We start from the raw sequence: 19,283 nt of genomic DNA, 5'->3' as shown, positions 1-19,283 counted from the left end.
ACGTTGGATATGATTTGTTTCAAGCTGGATCTCAGGACCGAACTCACTTTTGAGAAGCGAGAAGTTTCTTTTTATTTTGGATCCAAGGTCGGATCCTTGTTAACGGTTAAAAGTCCTTGTTTTGGCACGTTTTTACGATTAAAAGTGGCTATTTTACCACCAAATGGTGCCTTAACTTCAGAGAGCGTTTCTGGTCACTCAGGCTTCTAATGTAAAACACCTATTCGGATGAAACAAAACTCGGAAGAATAGTTCGATCATTGACTGTAAGATACAATTCCTGAATCGCAACAATTCTAACTATATAAGATCACGTAGAGGATTGATTTACTGCAGAAAATCATTTTTCACATTTTATAATATAATAAAATTACACTATTGTTCTAACTAGTTTGACACGTTAATACACATTGTAGACAAATAAACTTTGTCTTATTCTAAAAGATATTTATCCCTTGTATTGGACACATTAATAATGGACAAATATACTCTAAAGGAAAGTGATTATAATTTATTATTTGAAACCTATTCTTTCTTTGTCCATCTTCCTAGTATTTACACCAACAGACTGAAGTCTTCTAATCCGTGCAGCGTAGACATGTAGTGTACCAAAATGCAAGCTTACAATTATAGACTTGAACAGTAAGTCAACAGCAACTTCTTGGTCTTTGGTAGCAAGTAGTTGAGTGAAGTGGATATACGTAGACTTAACGGCAAGTCACCATCGTTATTTTGGTCCTTCCCACTTATCACAGACAAGTCATTTAGTTATTGATGCGAAAGAATAATAAATTGTGGACGACGGGTATAGAAATTTTCAGAGTATTCAGATTGGCCAATATTGACGGCCTAAATGACACTTGGGATCCTCGGTAACAAGTTTCCTATGCCAATTCAATGCCATCTCTAGCATTTCGCCAAGTGTCCTATTATTATTTGGGGCTTTAATTTTATAATAATCCAAATTGGTTTGGTTTAACAAAATTTTCCCTCAACCTCTAAGACTTTGAACTGACCGGTCTAATTTTTCTTCCAATTTTGAGAGAAACGACAACCTGGGAGGCTCAGATTCTTGGTCCTCATCTGCTCGGCCTCCACGGATATCTGAATGCTGGGAAATGCAGAGGATCTGAAGATCGGGATGCAGATTAACTCGGGGATGTAGGGAAAAGGAACGCTGCTACAATTCAGACCAAACTTTCTGCAAGAATAGTTGCAGAGACCAAGATGACATTATTGGTATTCAAAATCTGCCCCCAACCTTTTGATCCAAAAACAAAAAAATGTGAAACGAAAAACCGCCGGATGCCCACTGACCGGTCTAACAAGATTATTCATTATAGCACCAAGAAACAAAATGTAATTGCCATTAGCATGAAAACGCAGTCAGAGGAGGAGGTATTCTTTTGGGGAAAATGTAATTGCCATTAGCATGAAAACGCAGTCAGATCCTCTTTGGAATGGTGACACAACATTCAAGACCTTTCTTCAACTTTCAACTTATTGGACAAGGTGCGGCAATTTTGTTTAGGGTTATCTTTTTCATTTTCCCCAAAGCAACCAATCTTGAGTGGTTGCTGTACAAAAATATTGGAAGAAAAATTAGACCGGTCGGTTCAAAGTCTTAGAGGTTGAGGGAAAATTTTGTTAAACCAAACTAATTTGGATTATTAGAAAATTAAAGCCCCAAATAATAATAGGACACTTGGCGGAATGCTAGAGGTGGCATTGAATTGGCATAGGAAACTTGTCACCGAGGATCTCAAGTGAATAAATGAGGGGTTAGCAAAATTTTGAGAAGCGTCTAAGAGGGTCTCTCTAATTTCAAGATTTTAACTTTTTTTCAGGGGAGGAGGACCTGAAAATTGAATCATCTCTGCTTGCTCAAAAATTGTTGGTAGAGAAATTTCTTTGTTGCACATTAATGAGATTCTTAACAGTTTTGATTGCAGACTGAACTCGAAAGGGAGGCGAAGGACCGGAACAAAGCAAAAAGGACAATGCCATCCCAAAGTATTTGTCAGACTGTAATTTACTTCAACAAAATCCAGTGCCTTGTTCTAGTTCAAGTCATGGTCAGGGTATGCAAGGAACAACAAAATAAAATAAAACAAAATAATAAAAATACCAACTCTCTCTGAATATATCACGAGTCTTGGATGATTTAGATCGTTAACAAGCCTAGACTGCTATCTTCTCAATTAACTCAAATCATTTTAGGGAGGGGCTAAATCCACACCCCTCCATACTAAATCCACACCTTATACATGTGAAGAGGCTCTTATGCCCTTAGATTTTAAACATCAAATCAAAACTTTGTATGGGAATATCTTTCTTAAAGGAAAAATATTCACTCCTTAATCTTTATTGTGAGTTTTATATAGAAATTTCTATTTTTTCAACATTTATTTTGCTCCAGAGTTTCTTTATACTTTTCCTCTTTTCTGTTATGACTTTCCACCTTTATTTTGTTAAACTTTTTTTTAACACTTACACATAATCAAGTGTAACCAAATGGAGACGTTTGTATTAAGTCAATATATTGCATATTCCACCTTGAAATCTGTTTAGCTTTTAATTTTGTAGAATTGAAAAATATAGACATTACTATTTACGTTGTTATTAATAATTGAAAAGTTCTAGATAGCTAAATTGATATTAAATTAGAAATTGATATTCTTATGCACTTGTAAAATGTTTGAAAATAACCTCTACTGCAATGCTGACATTTGTTTTTCCTATTTTTTGTTACGTAAATATATGTTTCTTTAAATTATAAAAAGTATCAAATAAACTTAAACGCTAAGGTCATTGTTGTCCAATAAATTCATAGGGTGTGGATTTAACATAGATGGTGTGGATTTAGCCCCTCCCTTCATTTTACTGCATTTCAAACAGTAAGCTATATGAATTAATATCAATAATGGTAAAGGCTACAAAAGTAAAACATCGTTTGAGTCATGGTGACAAATAAACTAAGATAACAACCTCCATTATAATACTAAGTTACTAACAACTAGTTGACAGCGGGCCTCACACAAAAACGTTAGGCTGCCTGTGTATTGATTGTGAAATGTACGAGGATTGGTAGAAGTCGGTCACTGATATGCTTAAAATGCATGAGGCACAAATATAATGGTAGAGCCAGTTAGGAAAATGTTGTAAAGTTGCAGAATATTTGCAGATTATTGAAAATCATGCATGAAAACAATCCAGTGAAACTGACTTGAAGAATTAAAATATGACCCTTCATGCTACGAACAAAATGGGTATGATTAATTAACATGAAAATTCTAGCACAATTTTATCCCCAAAACTTTATAAACATCCATGATAGCGTTAGATTTGTGATCTGCTTTATAAAGTCAATTGCCACCATTAAAACCTTTTTTTTTTTTTTTTAAATTTGTCCACTCCAGCTACCAATACTGACAGATTCTTGCATCAACATTTATTATCCATCTTGTGGTTTGTGTTAATTGGAAAGATTAGAATTGCACACATCGAAAGGCTTCCTGTTAATCATCGTCTCCGTTAGATGATCACAAGGAACAGCAGGACGGCTACGGAGGAGTTTACTTGTACAACCAAGTCTGAACAACGGCCCACAGTCATTAAGATTTAAGAGATGGGACAAGACATCCTTTTTCGACTCTTGTTAAGAAAACCTTGAAACTGGCACTTCAGATTAATCCCCATTGAAAAGTACGTAATTCACGATCCTATCCTGTATGCGTAAATTGTAAGTGGTGGAAGCTTGCTGATCATTTCTGTATTAAGTTCTGACAACAAAGTTTTTAGTTCATTTTCGTCGAAAATATACCAAGAAAATTAAGTCCCATTTGTTACAATGGTTTGGGCTAATATAAGCAAAACTACAAGAATCTGTCACAGCTCAAACATGTCCCCAATCCACAGAAACTTTTATCATTCAATCATCAGGCTGTTGCAAATTAATCCACCTTGGTGTTCACGGCTCATTCAAATTCCGAATACCATGTGCGAATTTCAATCATCGACGTTAGCAAACATTTTTCTAATACTGTTAGTTGCCATGGACTTTTCAGTAAGCCATGTTTCAGCTTCTAAACACTTTCAAAATGAGACTGATCGTCTTGCTCTGCGTGAATTCAAGAATCAGTCACAGGTCGTCGAGCCTATACAATAATAAATACCTGCTCAAATGGAATACAAATTCTGTATCTAGTGGTAAGTAGGGTCGAATCCACAGGAATTTAGAGAACTTAGTTTCTTCTAGAACTCAGGATATGGGAGATTTTATAAAAATGACAATAAACTGTACTACATGAATATAATAAATAGCTAAAAGTTAAATGACAAATTATTAAGACTCAAATAATATTGGACAAGCTCTAGTCAAGAAACAACATTGGAAATGGTTCGCCTAATTGATCATCGATGCAATAATAATTCCACTTATAAACTGATAAACAAGTTATAACTGTCAAACAAGCGATGATAGTCCATTTCTCTTTAAATTGTCGATAGCCAAGGTACGACCATTAGCTATTACCCTAACTGCGAAATAACCCTAGGTACAACTTTAGAGTTCAATTTTTCAATTGCTTTACGAATTAGAGAAATCCTGTTCTAACCAAACAACACGCTACGAGGGTTGTTTAAAATTAACCCGTATATTTCTCTGACACAAATCCAATCATGCCAGTTACCACTAATTTAAAATAATTAAATAATTACGGATTTAATTACTCTAATTGATTTTAGGTTATTGAATTAGTCTAAAATCTCAAGATAATTGAATAATACAACAATCACAAGAACATAAGGCAGGAAATATACGAATACCATAAAATAATACGAAAAAGTAAAATCAGTTCGATCTCACAATTTAAGTTGAACCAAATCCTCTGTTGTTCCTTAATTAGAAAAAGAGATTTAGTTAATCTCTGTTGATAGGTCATAATTTGTTGCTAAATTTATAATTATTCTTCCCTTGATTTTAGCCAAATATTGTTTTAACAGTCGGATTTTACTTATATTTGATTAATGGTGCTAATTGTAGAAAAAAGAGCAAAACGTAATTAAAAGTGGCAATTTTTCAGTTAATTTGATGGTGGTACGTTTGAAACCCACATTCAAGGCCAGAAAGTCGGGATTGATATTGGGGAGTTTCTCAATCCAAGTCAAATTTCGAGTTTTATAGGTACTGGAACTTCCCTATTTGTATTGGACATTATTTCCGATTAGTGAGGAAGAGATTGAGTGATAATAGGAAACCATTCATTCATTAGTTAACTTATTACTAGAAAATAGGGATTTGGCAGGGAGGGGTTCGGTGAAGATTTGCTCAGCAAGACCATATACCAAAAGAGAAGGCCGGATCCTGCATGATGGATACGAAGAGGGGAGCCATAGGGCTCTTCCTTGGAGTCTTTAGTTTTCTCTAGTATTTCTCTTATCAAAGACTTATGCCGCTGGCTTTGGAAAAATGGTGTGAATTGCTTCAATTGGCCATGCGCAACTAAGTTTCTTTTCTAGTCAAGGGTTAATTTGAAGACGCGGTTCCATACATCTATGAGATCGAATTATTTTACTTATTTCTTTTATTCATTGGTATTTGTACGTTTTCTGATTTAACTTCTTATGATTGTTATGTTATTTGAATGTCAAGGGCCCGATATTTGAATTAACCTAATAATCTATTGCCAGATTAAGTGATTGAATCCGTAATTGTTCAATTGATTAATACCAGTGGCGACTAGCGTGATTGGTTTCATGTTAGGGAAATATATGATCTAATTTAAACAAACCCTCGTAACGTGTTTGTTGGTTAGAGTTGGTCTTTTCTAATTCTTAATGCAATCAAGGAATTAAATCCTACGGTCGTACCTAGAGTTATTTCTTGGTTAGAGAAATAGTTAACGGTCGTACCTTAACTATCGGTCAAAAGTAAGGAAAGGTTGGTTGTTTATCGCGTGTATAATAACTATAACCAATCTAATAATGAATAATTGAATTATCTTTGTATCCATGATCAGTTGAATGGACCGTGTCTGAAAAGTTGCACATTTGACTAGAGTCATATTGGTTATTGATTAATTTCTGTTTATTTCTATTAGTTGTTTCATTAGTTGGTTAATTAGTTATTTTATATTTTTCAAAAACCCCCCATGCTCTGAACCCTAGAAAAAATGAATTATCCTCAGTCCGTGTAGATTCGACCCTTCTTGCCACTGTCTACTAGTTAGTAATTTTGTCAGTTAGTCAATTCTGGTATATTGGATTAAGGAAACGCTTCGGAACCAGGGTAAATCAAGTAACCTATTGCACATCCAGAGTCCCTGCTCCAGTACCTAGAATTGATTGTTGACTGCTTTTTGTGGTAGTTAGGTTTTTATTATTGCACATGCTCGACAACCTGTCATCTGTTGAAATAACCTCACACGAAATTGCAAAATTAATTTGAGCCATCCTTCAATGGATTGAGGGAGTAGTATGCGATGGAAAAAGAAAAGCAAAAGCGAGTCTGTCTCTCCCTTGCTTGTTGCGACTAACCTCTCAAAAGATAAGTCGAGACTTAGTCTCAATTAACTTCTACCTATATCTAATCAGCCGCAACCAAAAAGAAAAAAAATCTACTAATTTGTAAGTTTTCCATTCTTGCTAAACTACTATTGTCAATTCAAATCAAACAATCAATTGATGAAATATTTGCAGCTCCATGTTGCATTTCCAATTGTCAGCTGGGTATCACGCGTCATTCTCAAGTTTCCTGGACACGCTAAGCCTTGAGTATGACGCGGCCGTGCCAAATAGCAAATGTAGTGAGGAATTTGCACCTTTTTACCATTTTTTATTCCAATTCCCTGCGATCAGCTCAAATTTCTAAAAGTGAATAGAATCCGCCAATTAACGCACATTTGGTAAGATAATAAGAGAAAAAGAATTGTAAAATTAATGACAAAATTGCGACCTATCAATCAGATATTTGATGATCCATTTGGAGTGCTAAAATCCTGGAACCACTCACAACATCATTGTCATTGGGAAGGAGTCGCATGTAGTACCCAACATCAAAGGGTCATGGCCTTAACTTTAAGGGATAAGCTCTTGTCCGGACCTATATCTCCTGTTGTTGGAAATCTAAGCTTCATAAGGTTCATCCAACTTAGGGAGAATCAATTCCATGGTGAGGTTCCCCAAGAATTCGGTCGCCTCTTCAGGCTAAGAGTCTTGAACCTGTCAAATAATGCATTCGGAGGAAAAATCCTAGTAAACCTGAGCCACTGCTTAGAGATTATAAATATTAGCCTACATCACAACAAGCTAGAAGGGAAAATTCCAATCGATCAGCTAAGCAGTTTCAAGAAGCTTAAAAGACTTGTTCGTTTAGTAAACAATTTGATAGGGGAGATTCCCTCCTCCATTGGTAACTTATTGATAGGTCATAATTTGTTGTTAAATTTATAATTATTTTTCCCTTGATTTTTAGCCAAATATTATTTTAATTGTCGGATTCTACTTATATTTGGTGTTTTATATTAATTGCAGGGCATTGGAGTAAAAAGTGCTAAAAAGAGGTAATTTTCTTGGAGTTGATTGTCAAGCGCAAGTGTTCCGATTCAAGATGGAGTCTACGTGGAGCATTGGTTGAAGATTAGGAAACTGCCACCTTTTATTAGATGTTTTATTAGAGAATAATTAGCATTATTTTAGGAGGTTTTCCCCTTTTCAATTAGAATTGGAGTTTTATTCTTTTGCGGGCCTTTAGTTAGGGGAGGCCAAGATATTAGTACTTGATAGGAAACAAAGCGAAGGGGAGGAAAAAAAGAAGCCGGATCCCGCGGGATTACTACTTAGCCAGGGATCTCACGTGACTACTACTTGGCCAGGGAATAAGAAGAGGAGACGACGCAGCCGCTTGGCTCTCTGCTCTGCTTAGTAGTTTTCTTCTCCTATTAGGTATCTATCATGTGGGCCGCAAAGGCATAGCAGGGAACATTTAATTATCCCTTTAGCTTGGTAGTTTGGGGGGCCATAGCTTTGTAAGGGAGCCAGAGACAAAAAGCCACCATTGTTGACTATTTTGGCACTTATTTTACTCTTTCGTTTTGACCGAATTAATGGAGAGAGCATCAGACAATTTCTTTGCTTTGTGAGAAACAACTGAAGACCGATTCTTCTCGCTCTTTTCTAATTCTCTTCGGTTGACCGATTCTCAACGCAAGAATTGGCGGCCCCTGTCAACTGCGTTCGCATGGCCTGTTCACTAATGGGGAACTAAATCCCTAATTCTAGTCAAGAGGGCAACTGACGAATTGGTTCAACAATTACTATGAGATCTAAACCATTTTTAACTACTTCCTTTATTTATTGATATTTATATGTTCCCTGCTTTTAATTGCTATGGCCTTGTATATGATTGGTTAGTGCGCAATAATTAATTATTCATATAGGCTATTTTGTTAAATAGGGGTAATTGAATCCGTAATTGTTCGTTATCTCTATCTCAGTAGCAACTGGCGTAATTGGGTTTATGTCAGGGGAACATACGATCTAACTTAAATAAACCCTCGGAGCGTGTTTATTAGTTAGGATTGGGCATTTCTAATTATTAATACAGTCTAGAAATTGAATCCTACGGTCGTACCTAGGATTGTTTCTGGGTTAGAGAAATAGTTAATGGTCGTATCTTAACTATCGAGAAATTAAGGAAAGGTTGGTTGTTTATCGCGTGCATGACAACTATAACTAATCTATTAATAAATGTTGGAGTTATCTGCGAATCGATGATCAGTACATGAACCATTTCTGAAGTGTACCCTTGGCTAGAGTTTCTCTAATTATTTTCTGCATTTAATTTACTTAGTTGGCATTTGATCCCAAAACCCCCCATTAATTTTGACTTGAAAAGAAACAAATTTCTCGCTAGTCCCTGAGGAGACGACCCTGTTTACCACTGTCTACTAGTTAGTGAATTCAGTTAAATAATTAATTCAGGTATATCGGATTAAGCAAACTCTTCGGGGACAGGGTGAATCAAGTAATCCATTGCATAGCTAAAGTCCCTGCTCTAGTACTAGAATTGATTATTGACTGCTTCAAGTGATAGTTAGGTTTTATTTATTATTATTGCACAGGTTCGGCACCTGTCAATTTTTGGCGCCGTTGCCGGGGACTGGTGCCTGATTAATTTGTTTCTTTTTGAGTTCATCTTTTTTATTTTTCTCTTATTTTTTTATATATAGTTTATGGCTGCTAACATTCCGTATTTTGGTGATAGATTGGATTTTATTTCTAAAAGGGGTTATGAGGCTTGTGCTTTTTCTAATGATCAATGGGCTGCTGCAAATTGTGAAACTTATTTTGCCTCAGATCATTCAAGCGACATATGTCATACATTTCAAGACGGTCTAAGTGCTCCAATCGATACTTTTGAAGATTTTTCACCTCAATATCAAATGTGGTATGACCCTTATTCAAACGGGTATGAGTAAGGATGGTGGGATGATTCCAATTCCAATTATGAACAAAGAACAATAGATTTTCAACAGCTAGAGTCTCAAGAACCGTCACCCATGTCAGGTATGTCTCTTGAAGAAATAGTTGAATCACTAGCTAGTAACACATATCTACTTCAACAGGAGACACATTGTGACGCCCCCATTTCTCCCAAGGGCGAATCCAAGGGTATCCGCGAGACGCCTGCCCAACTCTCGCCAGAACTCGAGACAAAACCAATTCAAACCTAGTCTAATACTAACAATGAAAGTCGGAATAAAAGTACGAGGTTATTTCCATACATAAATATCCGATCTTACATCACAAATTCAATTTTACAATCACTTCCCCAAAATCTACGACATCCAAAAGTGTCTAGCCGGTTATAATTAAAACACTAATACAAAAGTGCCTCAAGTCGGCATTTGCTCAACTCCTTCCAATCGGGTTCCTGTTAAGGAAAACAAACTAATGGGATGAGCCAATACTCAGTGAGGCCAAGAAAACACACATGCAAACACATAATCCAAGTAGCAACAACAATTACATTGTAGGTAAAGCTATCAAGTTCGAATAATTCACACTTCGAATAGGAAAATAAACAGAAACAATTCAAGGATACTGTAGCTCTCAAGAGCTAAATTCCACGTAGTCGAATCAAAGTCTTGATCACAGCTCATGTTGACACTCCATCAACCACATAAGTATCAAATCCGTAGATACACCATTTTTCTTCGAATCCCGTCACCGTTACACCCCCTTACCGGGCCCGCTCATCAAAGTTTTGATAATACTAGAGTATAACATGGCAATACTGCACGAGTAATGCCGAGCAAGATCTCTCCAATAGATCATGCTCTACGAATATCTCATGGTTGGCTAAGCTTATCAACCAAGCCCATGCTGGCTCGATTTGCAAAGTTAACCAACGAGTTTGGGCGTCTCCCGAATATGAATACGAATACGAATACGAATACGAATATAAGTCGATGAGCAACGCTCAAATCGACGATTCCGACTAGAAATCACAAATACGAATCATATATACGAATCATATCCACATTACTACATACAAGTCGAATTGAATTCACATAGCAAAATTTGAATATAATTTCATTTGAAAGAGAACGAGTACGGTAAAGTACACACTCATTTCTAAATTTCCAAATTCAAATAAAGAATAAGAAGCAGTAAACACTTAGCAACAAATTCATGCATTTGACACTCACCGAGTGATTCAAGTAGCAAGTTCAAATTATGGTTTAGGTGTCTCCCATGGGATCCTCTGGAAGGTCCTCTTGAGCGCCTGAGCATTTAATAATAAACTATCACTTATAAACCCCAATTAATAAGGAAGATTGCACTCTTGTACAATTTAAGAAAATTTCACGAGAATGAGCCTTAATTATTTGTAAATTGAGGCTCAAAAGTGAAGGTTTAAAACACAAGCAAAATCTGATTTACATCCTTAAAATCGAGTGTCAAACGATCAAGTGATATTAAAAGGGAAAAAAGAGTTTGAACAACTCCATTTCCTTTTAGTTTCGAAATTTTCAGATTTGTAACACTTACTTTGAAAAATTGTATCTCACTCTCTACAAGTCCAAAATTGGAAAACTTAGTACCGTTGGAAACCTCTTAGAAAGTATTAAAAGTCCTTAGAATACACTTTTCTAGGATTCCAAATGGAAAACATTTAAAAAAAAAGCTCAAAATCACTGTTTTGGTTCATAAGGCAGATTTAAGTTGATTTTTGGCCAAATTTGAAAATTTGGTAAAATTCACTTGATCCGAACTAACTTCTGAAATTTGGAACTCTATTATAGTTGTAATCCAAGTTTAAAACAAACAAACGGAACAAGATTCGGAGTTTTGAGCACCAAGATATGGTAGCTCAAATTTACTAAAATTTCCTTGTTAATCAAGGGTTTTCCAACTCAAATCATGAACTTTGGAAGTTTAGTTGAGCAACGAAATAGACTCGGAATGGCACCAAATTTAGCATGAATATACTACCATATAAGGGCCACTCCCTTGCCAAATTTTATAGAAAAAATATGTACGGAAAATCAGTTAACGAGACCGTTGAAATCACAAGAAGTTCCAAGGCTAAGCTGCCTTTGAATTTTCGTTTTGCCGTTTTCAAACATTTAGCCAAGAAACATCTCAAATATGGTCCATTCCAGTAGATAATGTCTAAAATATGCCCAAGGTACATTTGATAGGTGATTTACACCAACAAGTTTCGGATAACAAGTCCCAAAGCATCGTCAGTTTCAAATCTATCCAAATGCATGGTTTTCCTTCACAAAACCAGTTTCGAATTTTGATCATAAATCACTCAATTCAAATCAGAATTGAGCATGGTTGGTGGCGTTGAAAAATAGATTCATAAGGTTACATTTTCTCAGAAGAAACCATTTTCAAAATCTATCCATAACTATCTCATACGTGAGCATCAAATTGCAGTTCATAATCTGCCTCCCAGTGACAAACGAAACAGGATAGCAATTTTCAAACGAATGGTTTGGCTCACTCGAGTGGAACCAGAATGTGCATTTTATATAAATGAAAGCTGGGAATGTCTAGTTTCCAGTGCCATAAACGGAACTCGATTCCGACATCGGAGCGATGAATTATAGCCGAAAAAAGATGACTATCTGCTTAGTGACGGGAATCATTTTCTAGTTTCTAAACTTTGGAAATCACTTCATTTAACCAACCAAATCATGTTATTTTTCCATGAAACTTTTTACACAATCAATATAACATGTAAACAATATAAACAAGCCATTAGATTTTCAAAATTTCACACCAAAGTGCTCGAACAAAGCAGGGGCAAAACGGTCACTTTTGGTCAATGCACCATACTTAAGTTTCTATCAACAATTCAACATTAATCCACTAGTTTAAGTACTAAATAAATATTATTACCATCAAAACACCACAAATCAGTCCATATATCCAAGGTGGGAGTTCATAGAGCCCACACAACCAATTTTTCATCACAAACAAACTACCCATAAACATGCAAGGGCTTAAACGTGCATTACTACTTCCATGAAGCAAGATTTGGAGAGTTGATCGGGCTCACCTTCTTAGATGCACAAGGAAAGAATTTTCAGTCCCCTCTTGGTCCAAGAAATTCGTGAAAACAGCCCCTCTTTCTTAGCTAGATACAAACTCCAAGGGTTAAGCTATGTGTAGTTCAATTTTTGTGTGATTTGGTGATGTTTTTGTGCAAGAAATGAAGAGGAAAAATTTGGAAGCTTGGAGTTATTCTTCCTTCCTCCTTGGCTGCTGGAATGAGAGAGGGAAATGAGAGTGTAGAGAGTGTTGTAGCTTCTTAAGGAAGCTTGAGAATTTGTGGCCAAGATTTGTCCTAAAAGTCAACTCTCTCTCTTGCGCGTACGCGCGCGTTTTGTGCTCGATTCCTCTCAAGTTTATTTCACTAGTGCACTAAACCTCTAATGCACTTCCAATCATATCATCATTATTCACACTTAGTAGTCCCAAAATAATGGTCTAAAGGCCCTTAATTAAATGCGCACACGAAAACGCGTACTTCCGATTTATACGTGATAGAGTGAAATTTCTAAGAAATCCTTATAATGATATTATTACTAACTAATAATTGAGCACTTAAACATAAAAATACCTATTTTGAGACTAATGTACAAGTTTCCAATTTTTCAAACATATTGTATCCTTGAATCAATTATTTACTCCAAATCGCGTATTCACTATTTTCAATTAATGAGTTTCCAAAAATTAAATTTTGAAACGAGTCACTTTAAAAATATAATTAAGTTATAGTACCATGTAATTGAGTATAAAGAGGTTGAAATAAAATATTCGAGGCAAACGGGCAATTAAATATTGAAATAAGCTAGTAATAAGGGTTTAAAATAGGAAATTTTGCAAGTCCTCACATATGTCGAGTTTTAATTCCTCAAATCTCCAATTAATTTTTCTTAATCTACTATTGATCATTCTTACTTCTCCAAAATTAATACACTCTCGATTCAAATATAGTCTCGAAAAACGTGCACTCGTTGTTCCGAACTAAACGAGTTTTCGAAAAGTAAATTTTCTAACAAAACGCTTTAAAAACATAAGAGAGGCGTTTTTTCATATAAATGGATTTTAAGTAGTCGAATTAAATAATTCGGAGAAAAAGTGTGAATAACTATTTAAATAAACCAGTAATATTTGACAAAAATGAGAAAATTTTCGGATCCTCACACGCTCAACTTCAACAGGAGACACATCTACTTCAACAGGTGACAATAAATTTTCATCAGGAAACACAAGCGAGCATGCGTAACCTGGTAGATCAAATGGATCAATTGACATATAGGATAACACAATTGACTTCTTGAATGAGTGAAGAATTGCCCTCAACGACTATTTTCGATCATGAAAAAGATGAGGGTATAATTATCTTGACAAATGACATGGAACTGCAAGAGTCTTACGAAGAACAATCTAAAGATGCAGTTGAAAAGGGAATTGAAGTACAAGAAAAGGAACCCCAATATCAAATTGTTCAAGTGGATGAATCCAGTGAACAATCTCCAAATGCGGTGACATCTCTTCCATTCCTTAATCAATATTTTTCTAACTTTATTCTTTAATTCCTGTTAGTGAAATTGATTTTATCATCGCTGACTACACTCACTTTCGACTTCAACAATCTGGAGGGAAATCTGCCCATAGAGATGGGGCTCTTAAAATGGTTTGCCGGATTAGGAGCTGTAGAAAATAATCTATCCGGTATAATCCCAGCCTCTATCTTTAATAGTTCAGTTGTTGTTGTGATTTCAGTAGGTGGCAATTCCTTCCGTGGCAGTCTCCAAACCAATATATAGGCCTCACCCTACCAAATCTGCAAATGTTGTATGTTAGGGGGGAACAACTTGTATGGAAACGTTCCAACTTCAATCATTAATGCTTCTGGGCTTGAGATACTTGATCTTTCCTATAATAAGTTCGCAGGCCAAACTCCAGCTAATTTAGGAGATCTGACACGACTTAAAAGAGTTAATCTTTATCACAATCTCTTCGACAATAATTCTACCGGAGACTTGGACTTTATTGCATCACTGACCTGTCAGGATCAAGCGCTTACCATTACACCAAAAGTTACAGCTATTAGCAAAGGCGCAACTTTATTTCCTTAACCACAATGGCAGTGCAAATCACCGTACCACGCTCGGCTAGCATGAGGGGCTGCACCCCTGGGTGCCATGGGCTGGGCGGTTAGTCCCTTCGATCCGGGATCTGAGGGATGTTGCTAATTAGGCCAACAATCCCTCCCCCAGCAACAGCCAGGGAGACTCGAACCCGCAACCACGTTCTGATACCGCTTGTCAGGATCAAGCGCTTACCATTACATCAAAAGCTATAGCTATTAGCAAAGGCGCAACTTTATTTCCTTAATCACAATGGCAACGCAAAGAACCGTATCATGCTCGGCCAGCATGAGGAGCTGCACCCCTGGATGCCACGGGCTGGGCGGTTAGTTCCTTCGAGTCGGGATCTGAGGGATGTTGCTGATTAGGCCAATATGACCAACTGCAGTAATCTAAGAATTCTTTCCATGAGTTACAATAATTTTGGAGGTGATATACCTAGAGTCATGGCCAATCTCTCAAATCAACTCAAAAAACTATTCCTGGGGGGATATCAACTGTCAGGAACTATTCCAAAGGGGTTTGGAAATTTTGTCAACCTATATCTCCTTGGCCTTGAAGAAAACTCTCCTTCAGGGGTCATTCCAAGAGATTTTGGCAAATTACAAAATTTGCAACATCTGCGTTTTGACAATAATCAATTTACAGGACAGATAGTCTCTACCCAACTGCGAAACCCGTCATTCAACTGATTGATAGATACTAAATTCTATTCCATAACAATAAACCACAAAGCAAAAAAAAAAGAAAAAAACCAAAACTAACTTCTCCAAACTAGACAGCCTACGCTTTTATAGCAGCAAAAACAAAAACAAAAACTAATTAATATCCATTTTGGCATGACAAACCTAATACAATTAATTATCTCTCCTGTAAGTATGTTTACTCCAGATTCAATGACAGATATATCATATTATCGACAAATATTCGCACCACATGCATATGAGTTTCCATTTGGAAACCATTACATGCATTGCATTATAAATAGAACCCTAAATTATACATGCTAAACTTAAACCTGGGCATTGCCACGCCTTTGCGTGGCACCCGAAAACTAGTATGCTACAATAAATAATGTTAGTCATCATCAATTATTTTTTCGTTTCAAAAATCTTAGGGCCATCAAAATTCAACAAAGAAGCCCCTGGATAACAAATATATGATGCGGAGGGAGTGCCAGCCTGGACTTCATAATGTTAGGGGTCATTGAGTCATTACTTGGTTGCGTTGCCCTTGATGGTTGATCAAGCAGCTGCAGACCATTGTGTCACCAGGCAGCCTTAAGTCAACCATATATGCTACAATAAATAATGTTAGTCTTCATCAATTATTTTTCTGTTTCAAAAATGTTAGGACGGTCAAAATTTAGCAAAGAAGCTGTAAGGATCGAAGACAACCTAAGAAGGGGTGAATTAGGTAATTTGAAAACTAATCGGATTATGAGACATTTTTTGACTCAATATAAAATTTACCCTCTTTTCTAGATAACCACTCAATGGAACAATTAATAAGAAAGCAAGATTGCATGTGGGTAGAAGAGATGAGCAATTAATGTTCACAAGAGAATAAGTAATAAGGAAGAAATAGCAAACCAATTTACTTCCAAGCTCCTCTTGAGCTTGAGTATCACTTTGTAGAACAAGTTTCTTCAAGTTGATCAAATACAACCAATCTTTGTGTACAAAGGAAGGATTACTTCCTCCTTGCCCCAAGCTACACTTGGTCAAATTAGGAAGTTTTACAATCACTCGGATAACCCTCACAAACTACACTATTGAAGTATTTTTCTCACACAAGAAAAGTTTATACGAAATTTACACAATTAAGAATACAAATCTTTTTTTAAGAGTATTTTCTTACTAAAACTATTCTTGATCTTTCATATTCTCAATGTGCAAAAGTCATTTTAGAGTAGTTGACTATGCACTATATATATGAGATCAAAAAGTATCCTATTAATGTTTCCAACGGATAGAAGGTAGTTGAAGAGTCTACTAGCCGTTGAGAGTATCGGACGTCCGGTCCATTTGAAATTCGCGTCCGACATTAGGCAGCGAGCTTGAAAAAAATTCTTTAATTCTATCGGACGTCCGGTGTCTCTGGTATTTGCATCCGAAAGCAGATGATCTTTTTGTGAAGTTTTCTTCAGTTCTTTCGAACGTCCGGCACCTATAATGCTTTGCGTCCGAAGTTTCGCAAACTTTATCGGACGGCCGGTGCTTTGATGCTTAGCGTCCGAACGAGGTCAGTGAGTTAGAGGGAATATTTTAATTCCTTCGGACGTCCGGTCCTGTCTTCACAAGCGTCCGATATCTATCAGCAATCTTTGTTTCTTTCATTTTGCACTTGATCTTTGAATCTGATTTGTGTCATGGTTGAAAGTATTTCTTGAAGAGATATTAGTATCATCCATTTATTTTGTAAACATCAAAAGTTAGGGACTAAGATTCACAATCTCCCCCTTTTTGATAATGACAAAACAATTGATGGAGGAAAGAAAAAAAGAAAGAAAAGGCATAAACTCCCCTTCACTCATAGCATCAAAAATTTTAAGTGCCAAAAGTTTTTAAGAGCCAGAGTACCTTCGCCTCAAAATAACTCGCCCATGCACATTAACCATTTATATAGTATCCACAAAATTGCAACGGATCTCAATATCCATTTCTCCCTCTTTTTGTCATCATAAGATGAGTGTAACAACATCACCCAACATCATCAATATCAGAGAGGCAATATGATATACCAATATCCAATATTCAATATCAATCTAGCATCAACAATCATAACCAATATCCAATCTGATATACCAAATACATCAGAAATGCAGCCAACAAGCATAGAGAATTGATACCAGAAACCAGCAATCACGAATATACCAATCATTCAGCACTCATCAGCCCAAAAAAAATTATATCAAAGGAAGTAACCAAAAACCATCAATAGTTATATATTAGGAAATAAACTAGAAACCAACAGAGTTAACCAGAATTTATTAGTACAGAGTATTTGAAAATATCAAAAGATGCAAATGTCTAGTATAGAATGTCATCCTAGAATGAAGTGCAAATGTCTAAAAGTGTCTAAATGGTGATTTTGATAGATCCAGGCCTTCTTCTTGCAAGGCAAAACTGAACATGATCCACTTCATCTTCAGTTTCCTCATCCTCATCATCACTGGCTTCAGTTGCTGGAGCCTTACCCTTATCTTGTGGTTGAGAACTTGAGGCATGAACTTCAGGAGTGGACTCAGTTTGTGGGCCTTTATCCTGTGGATCAATTGGCTCAATCCCAGGCTCCCTTTGATGCACATTTTTATCTTCTTGAGGGACAGGAGGCACAAGCAGATTTCTTTTGTCTATGAAAGTGGCTTGTTGCTTAGGTGACATGGTCATCATCAGACCATCTTCAAGAAAGAGAATACGTTGTTTGAGATTCTCAAGTAAGAAGATGACTTCATGATCAGAAGAAGAGAGCTGAGTGGATGATTTTCTAGGATTGATGGTAAATGGTGAAACACACTGAGACTGATCTCTGGGAGGTCTAGGAGTGACAGGAGTTTCATGATGACTTTTTGTTCTAAACTCCAAAACAGACTCCTTGTAGCACCAATGACTATCAAAAAATTACAGATTTTTCTTTTAAAATAAGCTTTTGAAAAGATGGTGGATGCACTCTCTTTTGGAAACACTCCAGTGAAAGGAATCTTAAAATGAGCAAAGGTTGGAGTTAAAAATTTTCTATAGAAAAGTTTCTTACGGCTATCATTACTGATTTTGAGCAAAAATTTGCACATGACAAAGCCAAAGTCAATTCTAACTTTCTCAACAAAGCAATAAAACAAGTAAAGCTCCATTTTGTTGGCATCAATCCTATGACCATCAGTAGGAACCAACAGATTTGAAATTACTGTAAATATGATCAGATTTTGAGGAGTAAGATCCTCCAATTTTGCCTCAACAGATGTGTGAAAATGTGTTTGAAAATAGGTCATCAGTTTTTTGACATGAAAATGATGATAGGCAGAAGGAAACTCTTCATAAGAGAAAAAATTTGTAATTTTTTTCTTTAAAACCATCTTTAATTTTGGTATTTAAAATAGCATTAACAATGTCAGCATTGAATGCAATATCTACTGAGTTAACACGAGAGACCAGGTCAGTGTGAGAATTACCCTTTCTAAGGTTAGCAAAGAACTGATGAAACATATTAGGATAATAAGTATTGGATAAGTTCAGAATGTGAGACCATTTTTGGAAGTCAAAGAGCTTAAGCATTGGTTCAAGGTCAAACTTACGGAATTCAAAAGGGACAATGGTCCTTTGAGTGATGAAACCCTTCTATGAAATCCATTCAAATCTCTTCCTGGCATCATCATCAATAAACTTGGGCAATGGAGTTGGTTCTTCCTCAGTTTGAGCAACAGGTTGCATTCTTGCAGGGCGTTTCCTTTTTCCACCGCATTGAGCAGCAGTTGGTACATCAGTCCTTATCTTTGGTGATTTCCTGGTAGAAGGCTCAACAGATGGCTGTTCATGATCACTGATATCGGGCAAAACAGTTGGCTGTTCCTCAGTTGGAACAGTTCGTGTCTTTTTGGCAGAATGT

At 36.3% G+C, this 19,283-nt stretch overlaps 1 protein-coding gene across 1 annotated transcript in view; it reads right to left on the bottom strand.

Moving 5' to 3' along the window:
• LOC113706091 (uncharacterized) overlaps positions 1-17,298 on the bottom strand; it is a 32,611-nt gene extending 15,313 nt beyond the window's left edge. Inside the window, exons 1-2 of the mRNA XM_027227980.1 lie at positions 17,261-17,298; positions 1,056-1,201 (exon numbers count right to left, since the gene is read on the bottom strand). Of these exons, the coding sequence (XP_027083781.1) occupies positions 1,056-1,201; positions 17,261-17,298 (184 nt within the window). The remainder of the gene's footprint in view (positions 1-1,055; positions 1,202-17,260) is intronic.
• Between the last annotated feature and the right edge of the window lie 1,985 nt (positions 17,299-19,283).

Source organism: Coffea arabica, chromosome 8c (assembly GCF_036785885.1).
Source record: "Coffea arabica cultivar ET-39 chromosome 8c, Coffea Arabica ET-39 HiFi, whole genome shotgun sequence".
Taxonomy (NCBI): Eukaryota; Viridiplantae; Streptophyta; class Magnoliopsida; order Gentianales; family Rubiaceae; genus Coffea; species Coffea arabica.
Note: the sequence above shows the minus strand (reverse complement) of the source record. Positions and strands in the feature narration are given on the sequence as shown.